Source organism: Anabrus simplex, chromosome 9 (genome assembly GCF_040414725.1).
Source record: "Anabrus simplex isolate iqAnaSimp1 chromosome 9, ASM4041472v1, whole genome shotgun sequence".
In the NCBI taxonomy this organism is placed as follows: Eukaryota; Metazoa; Arthropoda; class Insecta; order Orthoptera; family Tettigoniidae; genus Anabrus; species Anabrus simplex.
This window is the reverse complement of record NC_090273.1, coordinates 40,777,572-40,799,560: the sequence shown is the minus strand read 5'-3', so window position 1 is coordinate 40,799,560 and position 21,989 is coordinate 40,777,572. Positions and strand designations below refer to the sequence as shown.

Below are 21,989 nucleotides of genomic sequence, written 5' to 3'. Positions count from 1 at the left end.
TTTTACTCATATCATATAAATAAATGAGAAAACAAAGGTCCAAAAGTGCTACCCTGTGGGACCCACGGCAACTCTGAATCATTACAGAATCAGATACGCCTCACTTTCTCTAATTTTCTGAACTCTCTTTTCTAGAAATTTAGCGACGCAATGTCGATCCTTCCTCAACTGTCCAACAAAAGCCAATGTGGCTCTTTCTCTACATTTTTCCTTCTTCTGAGATTTATAGAATGGTATGATCAAATCCATAGTGTCTCATGATGCGACCAATCCAGGTGTTTCTTTTCTTCTTTAACATGCTCAGTACCGAGCTCGATAGCTGCAGTCGCTAAGTGTGGCCAGTATCCAGTATTCGGGAGATAGTAGGTTCGAACCCCACTGTCGGCAGCCCTGAAAATGGTTTTCCGTGGTTTCCCATTTTCACACCAGGCAAATGCTGGGGCTGTACCTTAATTAAGGCCACAGCCGCTTCCTTCCCACTCCCAGCCCTTCCCTGTCCCATCGTCGCCATAAGACCTACCTGTGTCGGCGCGACGTAAAACAACTAGCAAAAAAAAAAAAAAAAAAAAAAAAAAACATGTTCAGTAGTTGTGGTTTCTTCGCTATTCTACGGATAACCTCTTCATTCGCCTAAACACCCAGAATATCTTCAACCATCTTCTGTAATACCACAACTAAAAAGCTCCCCGCGTTTCAATTACATCCACTGGCCAAGTATAGCAGCACACTCCACACCTAAGTCAAACCAGATGTTTTCTAAGACTGAGCTTGATGTTGGTGGACGTGAAGAGTTTCTTCTTTGAGTTGAAAGATATTTTTGCTTGATGGAACTAACTCGCTCCTTTCCCCTTACCGAGTCCATCATTCACTTAGTCACCCATGTTTATTAGTTGTTCGCCTCTCGAAGTCAGGTCTTCGTCTATAGGTTGTATGTTCAACGAAAACGCAGTGGCAGACTTGCTGATGTTGGCTTCTCATTCACTAGTTTTAATCTGGACAATCTCACCGAGATATTTTAAACTGCCTACTACCGCATTATTATTATTATTATTATTATTATTATTATTATTATTATTATTATTATTAAATATGTAACGAAGTGAGTGTAAGAATGAACGATGGTTTGTTACTGTAAAGAGCGAGTTGGCCGTGCGGTTAGAGTCGCGCAGCTGTAAGCTTGCATTCGGAAGATAGTGGGTTCGAACCCCGCTGTCGGCAGCCCTAAAGATTGATTTCCGTGCTTTCCAATTTTCATACCAGGAAAATGTTGGGGATGTACCTTAATTAAGGCCACGGCCACTTACTTCGCATTCCTAGCCCTTTCCTATACGCTCGTCGCAATAAGACCTGTCTGTGTCAGTGCAACGTCAAGAAAATTGAAAAACAAAATGTTACTGTACAGCAGAACCGACGAAACACCGTCTGAAATCAGTCTGGTTAACCTGTGGAACCTCTGGATATCGAAGGCGTGATACCCCAGCGGTTAATTTACTTCTGCCCTGAACATGATCAGCATAAGAGGAATGTTACATTGCGATGTGCTACTGTTGTAAGGGACTGTGTCCTAAATGAAATGAAATGGCGTATGGCTTTTAGTGCCGGGAGATCCCAGGAACGGTTCGGCTCACCAGGTGCATGTTTTTTGATTTGACGCCAGTAGACGACCTGCGCGTCGTGATGAGGATGAAATAATGATGATGAAGACAACACATACACCCAGCTCCCGTGCCAGAGAAATCAACCAATGATGGTTAAAATTCCCGACCCTGCCGGGAATCGAACTCGGGACCCCTGTGGCCAAAAGCCAGCACGCTAACCACTTAGTCATGGAGCCGGACATTCCTCTACTAATCGCGCACCTCGAGTTGATTAGGGAGGTCTGTGGCCGTCTACTTCCCACCACAACCATCACTCACCGACGACCCAGTTACGATGTGTATTGTGTAACACAAAACCAGATGACAGATATGTCTGCGGTCAACTCTAGGTGGGAAACATTAATCCCAAATCCTCAATGTACAGGAGTGCTGTCAATTTAGGAGCATTTACAGTAAAATATGGGATATACACTGACTGACAGAGCAAATGCAACACCAAGAAGGAGTGGTCAGAACTTTATGCCAATTGCAGGGTAGACTGACGTCACTGAGGTATGCTCATGATGTGAAATGCGCCGCTGTGCTGCGCACGTAGTGAACGATAAATGGGACACGGCGTTGGCGAATGGCCCACTTCGTACCGTGATTTCTCAGCCGACAGTCATTGTAGAACGTGTTGTCGTGTGCCACAGGACACGTGTATAGCTAAGAATGCCAGGCCGCCGTCAATGGAGGCATTTCCAGCAGACAGACGACTTTACGAGGGGTATGGTGATCGGGCTGAGAAGGGCAGGTTGGTCGCTTCGTCAAATCGCAGCCAATACCCATAGGGATGTGTCCACGGTGCAGCGCCTGTGGCGAAGATGGTTGGCGCAGGGACATGTGGCACGTGCGAGGGGTCCAGGCGCAGCCCGAGTGACGTCAGCACGCGAGGATCGGCGCATCCGCCGCCAAGCGGTGGCAGCCCCGCACGCCACGTCAACCGCCATTCTTCAGCATGTTCAAGACACCCTGGCTGTTCCAATATCGACCAGAACAATTTCCCGTCGATTGGTTGAAGGAGGCCTGCACTCCCGGCGTCCGCTCAGAAGACTACCATTGACTCCACAGCATAGACGTGGACGCCTGGCATGGTGCCGGGCTAGAGCGACTTGGATGAGGGAATGGCGGAACGTCGTGTTCTCCGATGAGTCACGCTTCTGTTCTGTCAGTGATAGTCACCGCAGACGAGTGTGGCGTCGGCGTGGAGAAAGGTCAAATCCGGCAGTAACTGTGGAGCGCCCTACCGCTAGACAACGCGGCATCATGGTTTGGGGCGCTATTGCGTATGATTCCACGTTACCTCTAGTGCGTATTCAAGGCACGTTAAATGCCCACCGCTACGTGCAGCATGTGCTGCGGCCGGTGGCACTCCCGTACCTTCAGGGGCTGCCCAATGCTCTGTTTCAGCAGGATAATGCCCGCCCACACACTGCTCGCATCTCCCAACAGGCTCTACGAGGTGTACAGATGCTTCCGTGGCCAGCGTACTCTCCGGATCTCTCACCAATCGAACACGTGTGGGATCTCATTGGACGCCGTTTGCAAACTCTGCCCCAGCCTCGTACGGACGACCAACTGTGGCAAATGGTTGACAGAGAATGGAGAACCATCCCTCAGGACACCATCCGCACTCTTATTGACTCTGTACCTCGACGTGTTTCTGCGTGCATCGCCGCTCGCGGTGGTCCTACATCCTACTGAGTCGATGCCGTGCGCATTGTGTAACCTGCATATCGGTTTGAAATAAACATCAATTATTCGTCCGTGCCGTCTCTGTTTTTTCCCCAACTTTCATCCCTTTCGAACCACTCCGTCTTGGTGTTGCATTTGCGCTGTCAGTCAGTGTATATGGAAGGGAAGCACCGAACAAAATTAACGGCAGGAATCGTCGGAGACATACCTACTAAGAACCAGGAAAGAAAATTTCCGAATAAAAGATTGAACTTCATTGTTGGATTTTTGGAAACTTGGGGTATTGCAATGAGCAGCTTCATGAAGGCACTACACGTTATAAAATAAGTAAAATTCACTTCATTAAATCAATGTGTTTTCCACGTTTGTAAACCCGTGAGAAAGCTGGACATGCAAACCGATGAAACACATTCTTCTTCGGTGCCGTGGCTTGACGAGTCGTTCTTCCTGTTTTGTCTTTCCCATTATCGGAAGTTCCGCGCCCAGGATAACCTTCTCCGCCCACATCAAACATATCGATGCCTTCGAAATGTGAATGCGTGTACACACCAGCATATAAACCACCGAACCGCACACCGAGGGCGGAGGTTGAGTTTATGTTCGGTGCGGGGTTCGTCTGTTTTCCGTTTAGTTCAACCGAACCATTGCCTCGAATGAGCATGCCCCCAGAAGATGCGGCATGTATTTGCATTCATCTAGCATTAAGAAGCAAAGAATATGGGGATAAACTCAACTGTATGCAAGCAGATCAGTGTTAGAAGGAAGCTCATTCTTAAGTCACTTGAAAGCTCAAGCAATGAGTGGACAGTTTCAAAGTTAGGAATGGAGGCCTGTGATTTCGATTTCTGGTTAAATGCAATTGGACCAAAATTTACATGGGAAAATCCAATCATGAGAGATATGGTGGTCGGGATAAAGTATAATTCAAGAAATTCTTGAATGGTTGAGACCGAGGAAGTGTTCGAATACAATACACGGATCTCATAAGAGGTATCAAAAAGTGCTCCACTTCAATGAATGATAAACAACGGAGTTTTATGGTGAGAAATGACAGTTATCAACACAAAACAACCCATAAGATCAAATCCTCTGATCGAGTAACCAACATAGGAAAACCAGAATAAGAAGAAGAAGTGGCTATACTGGTGTATGTTAGCTTGAAAGGGGAAATAGCTGCGATCAGAGAGAAAGATACAGTCTTAGAATTTCATTTTAAAACACGCTAACACGATATGTTTCGAACTCATTTTGTCCCGAGTAGAGAAACAATACAGAGGACCATCGAAATGACACAACAAAGAAAAGAGGAATGTCGAACTAAAACATTAAAAGGCGAAGCAACGAAAAAAACCAGTGCAATTGAAGGATCAGAAGGGAAAACCAAACATTACTATTCGCGCACCTTTTAGTGATAGATGGACACCCTAGTTCTGAATCGGTAGACCTCGGCAATCGTCGAGATTCGTATTGGCAACTTTTGAACATAAACTATGAATCGATTATGCATCGCCGTGAGACATCTGGCGTACATTTTACGTACTAGTACTGTTGTTTACACAGCAAAGCCAAGCTATAGAATTCATGCTAGGAACAAGATTCGCATCGAGAAATGTTATATAATATTATATAATGTGTGTGTGATACAGTTGTTGGCTTAAGATAATAAAAGTGTAGAAAAGTCATATCGATCGGTCATATTATCGATTCAATTCAGATTTAATTTCCAGTAAGTTGGCAGTATTACCGGAACCGGGAGGGCTCCCTCCTTACTCCTCACCCTTTTCCGTTTGGGAAAATCAAATTATCATAAATGTATCTTTCAATAAAATGTGTGACGCGATGTTACCTAGCAACCATGCAGGCTGTGATGTGAAGTATCTATAGATGGGCCATGACGCACAGATCCACGGCCTGTGCAGCTCTCAAGGTACTGTTGCTAGGTAACATCGCTTTACACATTTTGTCACATAACTTACACTATTTCGTTACACAAATTTTCGGATGACCCCCAGCTCTGAGGCATTTTTTATGTCAAAATGAAGAACAATCAAACTGAAACATGAAAGGAAAAAATAAACACAAGGATTGAACATAAGATATAATAAAAGGACAAGTAGGAACCAAAATATTGGGGCAGGGATCAAAGCAGAAACACTAGTAAATAAATAAAATCACAAAAATAAATCTTAAAGGAGAAGCACCAATCAACGGGATCAAGACTTCGAAGCGAATATTGAACAAAGAGTACATTGTGCAACACTTCTAAAGTACAAATACACTGTTTAAAATTTAATAATAATAATAATAATAATAATAATAATAATAATAATAATAATAATAATAATAATAATAATAATAATAATAATGTTATTTGCTTTAAGTCCCAGTAACTACACTTTTACGGTTTTCGGAGACGCCGAGGTGCCAGAATTTAGTCCCGCCGGAGTTCTTTTGCGTGCCAGTAAAGTTTAAAATTTGATCAGTTCGAATTCTGAGTCCTGCACTTATCAGATCGGATCGTAAACTACCCATGACAATTTTCCAAAAGTTGATCCTACGATGCCTTCCATAATCAATGTTGAGGTACACGGATACTTTATGTCAAAGCTTCCTTCACGTCTACTGGCAGGCGAGAAGTTATCTCTCACCTCTGAGACCTGTTAGCACAAGAATATACAGCGAGGTAAGTCAATTTGAAGTTGGTAACTAGAGCGGATTGGATTATTCTTAAAAGGAAAGTGCTCTCCCGTCAACTTGCATTTCACGTGCTGTGGCTTTTCTTATTTAGATGGTCGCTTCCAACGCCCACAGTTGCACTGGCAAGATAAAGTTGATCCGATTAAGACAAAAGTTGGTATGTGCTTAATAGTACGAGCAGATGTTGTGCGCGATACAATGGACAGAGAATCTTATTAGCCTACATTTTGGAGTCGGCTGGACAGTATGCAAGTGTTAGGCAGCACATGAGTCAATGAACAGCAGCGGCCAGATATTATCTCAATTTGAAGAATATATCGTCACGACGTTTTATCGGACAATAATCGAAGTTGCACATGAAACTACTTAAATCCTACGCCAAGTGTATGACGAGCAATCTGTGGGATATAGCACTCTGCCCATAAATAAATAAAACACGATTGAGAGGTGCTTGTGGAGGTCATTACTCACGTCGAGAATAATCAAATTGCCTCTTCCGTATACATTTTTTTTTGCTAGTTGCTTTACGTCGCACTGACACAGACAGGTCTTATGGCGACGAAGGGACAGGAAAGGGTTAGGAGTGGGAAAGAAGCGGCCGTGGCCTTAATTAAGGTACAGCCCCAGCATTTTCCTGGTGTGAAAATGGGAAACCGCGGAAAACCATTTTCAGGGCTGCCGACAGTGGGGTTCGAACCTATTATCTCCCGTATACTGGATACTGGCCGCACTTAAGCGACTGCAGCTATCGAGCTCGGTCTTCGGTTTACAATATTCTAATTATTCGTCTGCAGCAAGTATCCGCGTGCCCCGGTATTGGACAGCTCTTATGTTCTGTGTATAAATTACAATCAATAATCAATTACCTGCATTCGGGGCTGTCGTCTAGGTGACAGATTCGCTATCAATTGCTGACCTAGCCTTTCTTAAATACTTTCAAAGAACTTGGGAAAATTATCGAATATTTATTTATTTATTTAATAATAATAATAATAATAATAATAATAATAATAATAATAATAATAATAATAATAGGAGCCTCCGTGGCTCAGACGGCAGCGCGTCGGCCTCTCACCGCTGGATACCGTGGTTCAAATCCCGGTCACTCCATGTGAGATTTGTGCTGGACAAAGCGGAGGCGGGACAGGTTTTTCTCCGGGTACTCCGGTTTTCCCTGTCATCTTTCATTCCAGCAGCACTCTCCAATATCATTTCATAGCATTTATCAGTCATTAATAATCACCTTGGGAGTGGCGACCCCATTGTACTAATAGCCTATATATGTTTCATTCATTACGTCCCTGACCCGGTCAAAGACTGGAAAACAGGTTGTAGGTTTTCAATAATAATAGTAATAATAATAATAATAATAATAATAATAATAATAATAATAATATTTTTTACGTCCCACTAACTACCTTGACGGTTTTCGGAGACGCTGAGGGGCCGAAATTTTGTCCCGAAGGAGCTGTCTACCGACACGAGGCTGTCGTATTTTAGCATTCTCAAATACCACCGAACTGAGCCTGGATCGAACGTTTCCCTTGATAAACTATTTGAGACCCTTTTTTCTCCTCCTATAATTCATGAAATATGTAAATCCACAACCTATTTACAGTCATTTGACCGGGTCAGGAATGGAATGAATTAAGCCCCCATCTAGTGGCGAGGATACGAATTGTGCAGGATGCCGAAGCCTGTCGCACTCCTCTGGGGCAATTATTATTGATGGCAGATAAAATATTGGAGAGTGTTGCTGGAATGAAAGATGACAGGAAAAACCGGAGTACCCGGAGAAAATCCTGTTCCACTTCCACTCTGTCCAGCATAAATGTCACTTATTTACCCTAAATTGTCCTCTTGAATTCCAATTTTATCATATTATGATATTTCATACATTTAAAAGCTCCACTCAAGTTTATTCGTCCACTTTGCCATCTCCCCACTGATAGCCCGGAACAACCGCTTAGTCAAGCAGCTCGTCTCCTCACTCCCAAGTCTTCCCAGCCTGAATTTGGCAACATTTTCGCTACACCACTATTTTGTCAGAAATCACCCCGAAAAAATCGTGCTGCTTTCCTATTCAAATTCTGCTTAGCATTCAATTATCTGCAAAAAAACAACTTGTATTTCCTTATTAACTCTACTACTACTACTACTACTACTACTACTACTACTACTACTACTAATAATAATCGTATGGCCTCAGCTACCGTGTGCAGACATTTCGATTTGACGCCACCTGGCTGTCTGCTCGTCAATTTCGACGTTCCGCTTTACTCTAGACCCACTAGATGGCAGACAGAGTAAACCGGATCACTCTTGGGCGTCTATGGGTGAGATTTAATTAATTTTGTCGGGTAAACACCAAATGTATCACCAGAGATCTTTTACATGCCGACATCGTATGACATGGAGTATCGAATGGACTTTTTTCCGCCCTTCAAACATCCGACTACCTCTGCCGGGTTCGAACCCGCTATCTTGGGTTCCGGAGGCCGACACTCTAGCACGGATCCACAGAGGCAGCTATTAACTCTACTGCTAATCACTAAGAGCCTGATGGTCTTCGGTCCGGAGGGCCCTGGGGTCGATTCCCGGCTGGATCAGGATATTTTTATCACGTCAGGTTAATTCCTCTATCTCGGGGACTGGTTGTTTGTGTTCGTCTTAATACACATCTTCATTTACATAGAACACATCGCTACATACCACCACAGAAAACACGTAGTAATAAATTCATCTCTCCCCATAGACTTGCGTCAGGAAGGACATCCAACCATTAAACTTGGCTAGATCCATACAAGGTGATGCCCTCAGAAAATTTGGAAAGGGCCACGAAGAAGAGAAACTAGCCAGCGGAAACAATGTTAGTGAGATCCTTAAAGTAAACTCATGTCCTCGTCCCGAGATGGTGCAGCTCTGTCCAGGAACACTCCCGATGGAGGTGAGCTGCATGTATAATTTAAACCACATACAAGTCCTCCTACCATTCTTAAATCTCTGGCAGAACAGGAAATCGCTACGAAGGCAGACAATGAGATCGTTGAGCTTTATTGATGTACTTGGTATCCGTATCAGGCTCAAACGATGCTGGATGCAGTCTTAAATTCTAACAATTAACCTTGGCCGACTAGGGACGATGTGAATTCGACTTCTGCTTCGTCTGTTTATGGGCTTTCATCCTCGTCCAGTTCTCTTCCTTCCTTTCACTCCTACTTTCTTCTGTAAGTGGCGCTTGGGTACGGGATCTAACTTCTTCTTGAAACCTCTTCGTAGACTTGATCCTAGACTTGTAAGCATCCCTGTTGCTGATTTACGCTCCTTGTATTCCCATTTCTTCCAGGTCCTCCTCACCTCCTGATACCAGCGCACCTATATGATCTCAAAAAATCTTATTATCTGGTTGGTCAGTCTTCCCGAGTTCATTCTGTAGATATGTCCGAAGAACATGGCTCTGCTCTTCCGGATTGTATCTGAGATCTTTTTCATCTAGATATATAATTCTTAGTTTCCTTATTTCTGTATGATCCATCCTCTGTTCTTTGGGGTCCAGTATCTTCCTCAGAATCTTTCTCACCGCCAGTTCCAACATCTTGACCAACCCTGTTTCTATCAGCTTCAAACTTTCAGCTGCATACAAAGCCTCCGGGCGGATCACTGATTGGTAGTGTCTGAGTTTTGCATTGATCGAGATCTTCTCATTGTAAGAGTTCATATTCAGTGCCTCTCTTTCTGACAGGTTATTATCTAACACAACAAGGTTCACCTCGCTACACGGTGCTTTGCAAGGACAGCGATCTCACGAGGTGAGTCACATGTTATAAGACGTAAAGTTTCACACTTTTTCAGCTAAAGTGAAGGTTAATATATTCATATTATTTCAGGTCCGCATTGAACTGAGAATGAAATAATTGGTAACTTCATAAAGCACCGGCTTCTGAGTCCGCCTCTTTTCACGATCGCCACATTTCAACATTTTGAAGATTTCATAGAATAATTTTAATATGGTTTTAAAAGATTTTGAAGTGTCAAACAGTGACAATGTCATTTAAGAAGATTGTTTAACCTTATTCTGCGACATTATGTTCACTACATGGCAATAGCCTGAGGACTTTATTGAATGGTTTTAATGTGGTTCTACAAAAACATTTTTTTAAAAACGTCAAACAAAGCGAATGTTTTTAAGAAGATCGTGATTTTATTATTAGTTTTGTTTAATTTTAATGATAATTTAAACCAAATTGATTCAGATTTTAGCAATCCAAAGTTTAATAATTGCAAATCTTGGACAATATGGACTCGGAAATAGTATAATTATAATATGGTTTTCAAATCTTTATCATAGTTTTTATAATGTGTGTGACGTAGATAAACTTATATATGTTTGCCAATGTTTCCAGTGTATATCAGCTGATGATGACGCAATATAAAGCGTCGAAACTAGTCCTGATAAAATAAATATACATGTTGTAATTTCATCTTAACAACATTTTTGGTATTGAATAAGGTGGATACGAATTTTAATAAATTGTAATCTTGGTTCAATACGGACGAATAATTAAATTTATATACTTAACAGGTTATTATCTATCCACTCCCCCAGATATTTGAATTTCTCCACTTTCTGTATCCTTTCTCTCTCAACTGTCATCGATCTGGATCCTGTTTTGGTGTTGGTCATGTATTGTATTGGTACTTATTTCTTAAGTAATTGTAAAAGGAGAAAGCTCTCTCAAGTTGATCAGTACTAGCAAGAAGTACTTTAGGGTCTTCCCACTGAGGCGTACTATACCTAACTGATACCTGTCCAGAAGGTTTTTACAAGGTACCTTTTGTTAAATCAAAATTTAAAGAATCTGTTGCACGTTCGATTTAATGTTGTTTTTCCTTTACATATATTGTAGAATAGCTTCAGTTTTAACACGGAGATCTATTTCCCAAACGTTATGCGTTTCTTACGTTGTTCTGGAGTTCCTCTAATTTTCGCGGTCATGATCTGTTCATCTCGTCTTTTCCCGCCGTAACCGATTACTTTTCTAGGGGATACGCGCACAAACCGTTGAGTAGAGCTAATCAAATGTGATTTCGAGAGAACACTGCTGATTAGCATGATATGGTCTTACCTTAACACCAACCACTTCGTAAAATATAAGCCAGCAACATCGACATACCTGGGCAACAGTGTTAATCATCAAAAAGTTAAAATAATATGAACTCACCAGTGTCGGAATCGATGGCAAAGAAGCTCTCGGGGTTACCGGCGGTGATGCGGTACGAAAGTCTCTGGTTCGGATCAAGGTCGTGGTCCTCGGCTCGGAGCTGCAGCACTGTCTTACCCGCAGGTGAGTTTTCAGGCACCGATGGGTAGTAGACCGGCTCCACTGTCAGCGGCGTGTTGTCATTGTCGTTGAGAACGGCGATGTACACCTGTAACATAGCGGCGAGCTGAGGTCACCGTCACCGAGCATTCACTGGGCTGACAAGTGCAATGTATACAGCGTGTACATGTTATAATACTGAGCATTCACTGGGCTGACAAGAGCAATGTATATAGAGTGTACATGTTATAATAGTGAGCATTCACTGGGCTGACAAGAGCAATGTATACAGCGTGTACATGTTATAATAGTGAGCATTCACTGAGGTGACAAGTGAAATGTATACAGCGTGTACATGTTATAATACTGAGCATTCACTGAGCTGACAAGAGCAATGTATACAGCGTGTACATGTTATAATACTGAGCATTCACTGAGGTGACAAGTGAAATGTATACAGCGTGTACATGTTATAATACTGAGCATTCACTGAGCTGACAAGAGCAATGTATACAGCGTGTACATGTTATAATACTGAGCATTCACTGGGCTGACAAGTGAAATGTATACAGCGTGTACATGTTATAATACTGAGCATTCACTGGGCTGACAAGAGCAATGCATACAGCGTGTACATGTTATAATAGTGAGCATTTACTGAGCTGACAAGTGCAATGTATACAGAGTGTACATGTTATAATAGTGAGCATTTACTGAGCTGACAAGAGCAATGTATATAGAGTGTACATGTTATAATACTGAGCATTCACTGAGCTGACAAGAGCAATGTATATAGAGTGTACATGTTATAATAGTGAGCATTCACTGGGCTGACAAGAGCAATGTATACAGAGTGTGCATGTTATAATACTGAGCATTCACTGAGCTGACAAGAGCGATATATACAGGATGTACATGTTATAATAGTGAGCATTCACTGAGCTGACAAGAGCAATGTATACAGAGTGTACATGTTATAATAGTGAGCATTCACTGAGCTGACAAGAGCAATGTATATAGAGTGTACATGTTATAATAGTGAGCATTCACTGAGCTGACAAGAGCAATGTATACAGAGTGTACATGTTATAATAGTGAGCATTCACTGGGCTGACAAGAGCAATGTATACAGAGTGTGCATGTTATAATACTGAGCATTCACTTGGCTGACAAGAGCAATGTATACAGAGTGTACATGTTATAATACTAAGCATTCACTGGGCTGACAAGAGCAATGCATACAGAGTGTACATGTTATAATACTAAGCATTCACTTGGCTGACAAGAGCAATGCATACAGAGTGTGCATGTTATAATAGTGAGCATTCACTGAGCTGACAAGAGCAATGTATACAGCGTGTGCATGTTATAATACTGAGCATTCACTTGGCTGACAAGAGCAATGTATACAGCGTGTACATGTTATAATAGTGAGCATTTACTGAGGTGACAAGTGCAATGTATACAGAATGTACATGTTATAATAGTGAGCATTCACTGAGCTGACAAGTGAAATGTATTCAGAATGTACATGTTATAATAGTGAGCATTCACTGAGCTGACAAGAGCAATGTATACAGCGTGTACATGTTATAATAGTGAGCATTCACTGAGCTGACAAGAGCAATGTATACAGCGTGTACATGTTATAATACTGAGCATTCACTGAGCTGACAAGAGCAATGTATATAGAGTGTACATGTTATAATAGTGAGCATTCACTGAGGTGACAAGAGCAATGTATACAGCGTGTACATGTTATAATACTGAGCATTCACTGAGCTGACAAGAGCGATGTATACAGGATGTACATGTTATAATAGTGAGCATTCACTGAGCTGACAAAAGCGATGTATAGAGCGTGTACATGTTATAATACTGAGCATTCACTGGGCTGACAAGAGCGATGTATACAGGATGTACATGTTATAATACTGAGCATTCACTGAGCTGACAAGAGCAATGTATACAGCGTGTACATGTTATAATAGTGAGCATTCACTGAGGTGACAAGAGCAATGTATACAGCGTGTACATGTTATAATAGTGAGCATTCACTGAGCTGACAAGAGCAATGTATATAGAGTGTACATGTTATAATAGTGAGCATTCACTGAGCTGACAAGAGCAATGCATACAGAGTGTGCATGTTATAATAGTGAGCATTCACTGAGCTGACAAGAGCAATGTATACAGCGTGTGCATGTTATAATACTGAGCATTCACTTGGCTGACAAGAGCAATGTATACAGCGTGTACATGTTATAATAGTGAGCATTTACTGAGGTGACAAGTGCAATGTATACAGAATGTACATGTTATAATAGTAAGCATTCACTGAGCTGACAAGTGAAATGTATTCAGAATGTACATGTTATAATAGTGAGCATTCACTGAGCTGACAAGAGCAATGTATACAGTGTGTACATGTTATAATAGTGAGCATTTACTGAGGTGACAAGTGCAATGTATACAGAATGTACATGTTATAATACTGAGCATTCACTGAGCTGACAAGAGCAATGTATACAGCGTGTACATGTTATAATAGTGAGCATTTACTGAGGTGACAAGTGCAATGTATACAGAATGTACATGTTATAATAGTGAGCATTCACTGAGCTGACAAGTGAAATGCATTCAGAATGTACATGTTATAATAGTGAGCATTTACTGAGCTGACAAGTGCAATGCATACAGCGTGTACATGTTATAATAGTGAGCATTCACTGAGCTGACAAGTGAAATGTATTCAGAATGTACATGTTATAATACTGAGCATTTACTGAGGTGACAAGTGAAATGTATTCAGAATGTACATGTTATAATAGTGAGCATTCACTGAGCTGACAAGAGCAATGTATACAGCGTGTACATGTTATAATAGTGAGCATTTACTGAGGTGACAAGTGCAATGTATACAGAATGTACATGTTATAATAGTGAGCATTCACTGAGCTGACAAGTGAAATGTATTCAGAATGTACATGTTATAATAGTGAGCATTTACTGAGCTGACAAGTGCAATGCATACAGCGTGTACATGTTATAATAGTGAGCATTCACTGAGGTGACAAGTGCAATGTATACAGAATGTACATGTTATAATAGTGAGCATTCACTGAGCTGACAAGAGCAATGTATACAGCGTGTGCATGTTATAATACTGAGCATTCACTTGGCTGACAAGAGCAATGTATACAGCGTGTACATGTTATAATAGTGAGCATTCACTGAGCTGACAAGAGCAATGTATACAGCGTGTACATGTTATAATACTGAGCATTTACTGAGGTGACAAGTGCAATGTATACAGCGTGTGCATGTTATAATACTGAGCATTCACTTGGCTGACAAGAGCAATGTATACAGCGTGTACATGTTATAATAGTGAGCATTTACTGAGGTGACAAGTGCAATGTATACAGAATGTACATGTTATAATAGTGAGCATTCACTGAGCTGACAAGTGAAATGTATACAGCGTGTACATGTTATAATACTGAGCATTCACTGGGCTGACAAGAGCAATGTATATAGAGTGTACATGTTATAATAGTGAGCATTTACTGAGCTGACAAGTGCAATGCATACAGCGTGTACATGTTATAATAGTGAGCATTCACTGGGCTGACAAGAGCAATGTATACAGCGTGTACATGTTATAATAGTGAGCATTTACTGAGGTGACAAGTGCAATGTATACAGAATGTACATGTTATAATAGTGAGCATTCACTGAGCTGACAAGTGAAATGTATTCAGAATGTACATGTTATAATAGTGAGCATTCACTGAGCTGACAAGAGCAATGTATACAGCGTGTACATGTTATAATAGTGAGCATTCACTGAGCTGACAAGAGCAATGTATACAGCGTGTACATGTTATAATACTGAGCATTCACTGAGCTGACAAGAGCAATGTATATAGAGTGTACATGTTATAATAGTGAGCATTCACTGAGGTGACAAGAGCAATGTATACAGCGTGTACATGTTATAATACTGAGCATTCACTGAGCTGACAAGAGCGATGTATACAGGATGTACATGTTATAATAGTGAGCATTCACTGAGCTGACAAAAGCGATGTATAGAGCGTGTACATGTTATAATACTGAGCATTCACTGGGCTGACAAGAGCGATGTATACAGGATGTACATGTTATAATACTGAGCATTCACTGAGCTGACAAGAGCAATGTATACAGCGTGTACATGTTATAATAGTGAGCATTCACTGAGGTGACAAGAGCAATGTATACAGCGTGTACATGTTATAATAGTGAGCATTCACTGAGCTGACAAGAGCAATGTATATAGAGTGTACATGTTATAATAGTGAGCATTCACTGAGCTGACAAGAGCAATGCATACAGAGTGTGCATGTTATAATAGTGAGCATTCACTGAGCTGACAAGAGCAATGTATACAGCGTGTGCATGTTATAATACTGAGCATTCACTTGGCTGACAAGAGCAATGTATACAGCGTGTACATGTTATAATAGTGAGCATTTACTGAGGTGACAAGTGCAATGTATACAGAATGTACATGTTATAATAGTGAGCATTCACTGAGCTGACAAGTGAAATGTATTCAGAATGTACATGTTATAATAGTGAGCATTCACTGAGCTGACAAGAGCAATGTATACAGCGTGTACATGTTATAATAGTGAGCATTTACTGAGGTGACAAGTGCAATGTATACAGAATGTACATGTTATAATACTGAGCATTCACTGAGCTGACAAGAGCAATGTATACAGCGTGTACATGTTATAATAGTGAGCATTTACTGAGGTGACAAGTGCAATGTATACAGAATGTACATGTTATAATAGTGAGCATTCACTGAGCTGACAAGTGAAATGTATTCAGAATGTACATGTTATAATAGTGAGCATTTACTGAGGTGACAAGTGCAATGTATACAGAATGTACATGTTATAATAGTGAGCATTCACTGAGCTGACAAGAGCAATGTATACAGCGTGTACATGTTATAATAGTGAGCATTCACTGAGCTGACAAGAGCAATGTATACAGCGTGTACATGTTATAATAGTGAGCATTTACTGAGGTGACAAGTGCAATGTATACAGAATGTACATGTTATAATAGTGAGCATTCACTGAGCTGACAAGAGCAATGTATACAGCGTGTACATGTTATAATAGTGAGCATTTACTGAGGTGACAAGTGCAATGTATACAGAATGTACATGTTATAATAGTGAGCATTCACTGAGCTGACAAGTGAAATGTATTCAGAATGTACATGTTATAATAGTGAGCATTTACTGAGCTGACAAGTGCAATGCATACAGCGTGTACATGTTATAATAGTGAGCATTCACTGAGGTGACAAGTGCAATGTATACAGAATGTACATGTTATAATAGTGAGCATTCACTGAGCTGACAAGAGCAATGTATACAGCGTGTGCATGTTATAATACTGAGCATTCACTTGGCTGACAAGAGCAATGTATACAGCGTGTACATGTTATAATAGTGAGCATTCACTGAGCTGACAAGAGCAATGTATACAGCGTGTGCATGTTATAATACTGAGCATTCACTTGGCTGACAAGAGCAATGTATACAGCGTGTACATGTTATAATAGTGAGCATTCACTGAGCTGACAAGAGCAATGTATACAGCGTGTACATGTTATAATACTGAGCATTTACTGAGGTGACAAGTGCAATGTATACAGCGTGTGCATGTTATAATACTGAGCATTCACTTGGCTGACAAGAGCAATGTATACAGCGTGTACATGTTATAATAGTGAGCATTTACTGAGGTGACAAGTGCAATGTATACAGAATGTACATGTTATAATAGTGAGCATTCACTGAGCTGACAAGTGAAATGTATACAGCGTGTACATGTTATAATACTGAGCATTCACTGGGCTGACAAGAGCAATGTATATAGAGTGTACATGTTATAATAGTGAGCATTTACTGAGCTGACAAGTGCAATGCATACAGCGTGTACATGTTATAATAGTGAGCATTCACTGGGCTGACAAGAGCAATGTATACAGCGTGTACATGTTATAATACTGAGCATTTACTGAGGTGACAAGTGCAATGTATACAGCGTGTGCATGTTATAATACTGAGCATTCACTTGGCTGACAAGAGCAATGTATACAGCGTGTACATGTTATAATAGTGAGCATTTACTGAGGTGACAAGTGCAATGCATACAGCGTGTACATGTTATAATAGTGAGCATTCACTTGGCTGACAAGAGCAATGTATACAGCGTGTACATGTTATAATACTGAGCATTTACTGAGGTGACAAGTGCAATGTATACAGAATGTACATGTTATAATAGTGAGCATTCACTGAGCTGACAAGTGAAATGTATTCAGAATGTACATGTTATAATAGTGAGCATTCACTGAGCTGACAAGAGCGATGTATACAGGATGTACATGTTATAATAGTGAGCATTCACTAAAGTGACAAGAGCAATGTATACAGCGTGTACATGTTATAATAGTGAGCATTTACTGAGCTGACAAGAGCAATGTATACAGCGTGTACATGTTATAATAGTGAGCATTCACTAAAGTGACAAGAGCAATGTATACAGCGTGTACATGTTATAATACTGAGCATTCACTGAGCTGACAAGAGCAATGTATACAGCGTGTACATGTTATAATACTGAGCATTCACTGAGCTGACAAGAGCAATGTATATAGAGTGTACATGTTATAATAGTGAGCATTCACTGAGGTGACAAGAGCAATGTATACAGCGTGTACATGTTATAATACTGAGCATTCACTGAGCTGACAAGAGCGATGTATACAGGATGTACATGTTATAATAGTGAGCATTCACTGAGCTGACAAGAGCGATATATACAGGATGTACATGTTATAATAGTGAGCATTCACTGAGCTGACAAGAGCAATGTATACAGCGTGTACATGTTATAATAGTGAGCATTCACTGAGGTGACAAGAGCGATGTATACAGGATGTACATGTTATAATAGTGAGCATTCACTGAGCTGACAAGAGCGATATATACAGGATGTACATGTTATAATAGTGAGCATTCACTGAGCTGACAAAAGCGATGTATAGAGCGTGTACATGTTATAATACTGAGCATTCACTGGGCTGACAAGAGCGATGTATACAGGATGTACATGTTATAATACTGAGCATTCACTGAGCTGACAAGAGCAATGTATACAGCGTGTACATGTTATAATAGTGAGCATTCACTGAGGTGACAAGAGCAATGTATACAGCGTGTACATGTTATAATACTGAGCATTCACTGAGCTGACAAGAGCGATGTATACAGGATGTACATGTTATAATAGTGAGCATTCACTGAGCTGACAAAAGCGATGTATAGAGCGTGTACATGTTATAATACTGAGCATTCACTGGGCTGACAAGAGCGATGTATACAGGATGTACATGTTATAATACTGAGCATTCACTGAGCTGACAAGAGCAATGTATACAGCGTGTACATGTTATAATAGTGAGCATTCACTGAGGTGACAAGAGCAATGTATACAGCGTGTACATGTTATAATACTGAGCATTCACTGAGCTGACAAGAGCGATGTATACAGGATGTACATGTTATAATACTGAGCATTCACTGAGGTGACAAGAGCGATGTATACAGGATGTACATGTTATAATAGTGAGCATTCACTGAGCTGACAAGAGCGATATATACAGGATGTACATGTTATAATAGTGAGCATTCACTGAGCTGACAAGAGCGATGTATACAGGATGTACATGTTATAATACTGAGCATTCACTGAGCTGACAAGAGCGATGTATACAGGATGTACATGTTATAATAGTGAGCATTCACTGAGCTGACAAGAGCAATGTATACAGCGTGTACATGTTATAATAGTGAGCATTCACTGAGGTGACAAGAGCAATGTATACAGCGTGTACATGTTATAATACTGAGCATTCACTGAGCTGACAAGAGCGATGTATACAGGATGTACATGTTATAATAGTGAGCATTCACTGAGCTGACAAGAGCGATATATACAGGATGTACATGTTATAATAGTGAGCATTCACTGGGCTGACAAGAGCAATGTATACAGCGTGTACATGTTATAATAGTGAGCATTCACTGAGCTGACAAAAGCGATGTATAGAGCGTGTACATGTTATAATAGTGAGCATTCACTGAGCTGACAAAAGCGATGTATAGAGCGTGTACATGTTATAATACTGAGCATTCACTGGGCTGACAAGAGCGATGTATACAGGATGTACATGTTATAATAGTGAGCATTCACTGAGCTGACAAGAGCGATATATACAGCGTGTACATGTTATAATACTGAGCATTCACTGGGCTGACAAGAGCGATGTATACAGGATGTACATGTTATAATAGTGAGCATTCACTGAGCTGACAAGAGCGATGTATACAGGATGTACATGTTATAATAGTGAGCATTCACTGAGCTGACAAGAGCGATGTATACAGGATGTACATGTTATAATAGTGAGCATTCACTGAGCTGACAAGAGCGATGTATACAGGATGTACATGTTATAATAGTGAGCATTCACTGGGCTGACAAGAGCGATGTATACAGGATGTACATGTTATAATACTGAGCATTCACTGGGCTGACAAGAGCGATGTATACAGGATGTACATGTTATAATAGTGAGCATTCACTGAGCTGACAAGAGCGATGTATACAGGATGTACATGTTATAATAGTGAGCATTCACTGAGCTGACAAGAGCGATGTATACAGGATGTACATGTTATAATAGTGAGCATTCACTGAGCTGACAAAAGCGATGTATAGAGCGTGTACATGTTATAATACTGAGCATTCACTGGGCTGACAAGAGCGATGTATACAGGATGTACATGTTATAATACTGAGCATTCACTGGGCTGACAAGAGCGATGTGCTATACGCGAAACTTTATGTGAAATTTCCTTTTACGAGTCTGGGAGGAGAGAAGGGAGCCCCATCGGTTTCCGTAGCCTTGTCAACCTAACGACACTGAATTAGCGCGAAAATGTGATCGATCGCTATGTTCTCCTGATATTTCAGCATTTCATGCATACGCCATATTTTACGATCAGCTTACTTGTCTGTATTTTCAGTTATTACCCCACAGTATTTCTCTCCAGATAGTATTAAGTCATATGTGTATAAACGTTTGGTTGAAATTGCAGGTTTACCAACAGTCGCCGTGATTTTTAGTCGTTTAACTTCACCGATATCTTCACGTAAAGATTTTGCTCCTTAATTGTGTGCAACCCGGTAAGTACAGAATGCATTACGGAATAAGGCAAGCCTTCGCCTGCAATTATTGGAGTGAGAGAATTAGTCAAAATTAATTGAACTTATAGACCTATCAATGCCTGATGATTCACCGGCAGGTAATTCCGGAGAGAATAAAACAGAAATGAAGCAAATCGGTCCAGTAGAACGAGCGGACGAACTGGAAATGGCGGTTTTTTTTGTAAATTAATACATAGATTTTTCAGAATGCAACAGGCCTTGAAAATCAGTTTATAATGCGTGGAAACGTTTGAAACACATCTGTTAAGAACTATTCCAAAGAGCTGCATGATATAAATATGTGCAAGGAATTGTTAAAGAAATTTGAGAATTAAAGTAAGGAAACGGAAGAAGTTAAAACTCACAGGAAGGTAAATAAAAATCTCACATTCTTTTTTGTTCTCTATCATTACACCTATTTCTCTTGGCTGGAAATAAGTGGTTGTGTTGGTGGTGGTGACGATGATGATGATGATAATGATCATCGTATCAAATTATCGACAAATGTTGAAAGCGGTCCAGGATGAAGAAGCCACAATAGCTATATCACTGACTGTAATGAAGACTTCAAGTTGGGTTTACACAGGGCAGTTTGGACCACTGCACCACAGTCACAGTCGATATTCTGTGTATAACGCCAACTTTTGAATGTAGCCTTGGGTCAAGGCATTCCAGTTCTTTTCCTATTCAGAATCTTCTACACCAGTCAAGATTTCGAAGTAATGGTTGGGTAAAATAAAACTGGCCGGGAAAATATTTACAAGACTGAAGTGGAATTGACCCTTGTTAATGAAGAGGAGAACTGCCTATAACAGAAAATGCTGGAATCCGGGATTTCGATGCATCACTCGGTTGCTGTCATATATCGGCGCGTGTGCATCTCCTGTATGCTCTGCTCACGATAAAAGAGCGCGTGTTCATTGTCGAGTTTTATGTGAGCAAAATTCGTGGACAAGAGTTTAAGACTGGAAGTGTTTTGGCAAAACCTCCAGTAAAGTCTGCAATGCAAAACTTCATGCCAAAATGACGCGGAACGGGCTCCGTAGCGAATAAAAACCGTAAATATCCGGAAAGAGTTCGAATACCAGAAAACATTATGGCTGGTGCTGGCCTGGTATTGTTAATGAATAAGGTGTGAGGATATATTCTTTATTTATTCCTAAAAGTTACAATTTTTCTTTATCATCGATATCCGGTCATTAGATTAGCAGTTTGCCTTCTTCTACCACTACAAGTGCTAATGTGAGTCAATGCAGAGTTCCACTTATGCCCTTATAACTACATTCGGTGGG

At 40.7% G+C, this 21,989-nt stretch overlaps 1 protein-coding gene across 1 annotated transcript in view; it reads right to left on the bottom strand.

The window, feature by feature from the left end:
* LOC136880846 (fat-like cadherin-related tumor suppressor homolog) overlaps positions 1-21,989 on the bottom strand; it is a 372,162-nt gene that overhangs the window by 284,094 nt on the left and 66,079 nt on the right. The window contains exon 3 of the mRNA XM_068229137.1: positions 11,252-11,459. Within this exon, the coding sequence (XP_068085238.1) occupies positions 11,252-11,459 (208 nt within the window). The remainder of the gene's footprint in view (positions 1-11,251; positions 11,460-21,989) is intronic.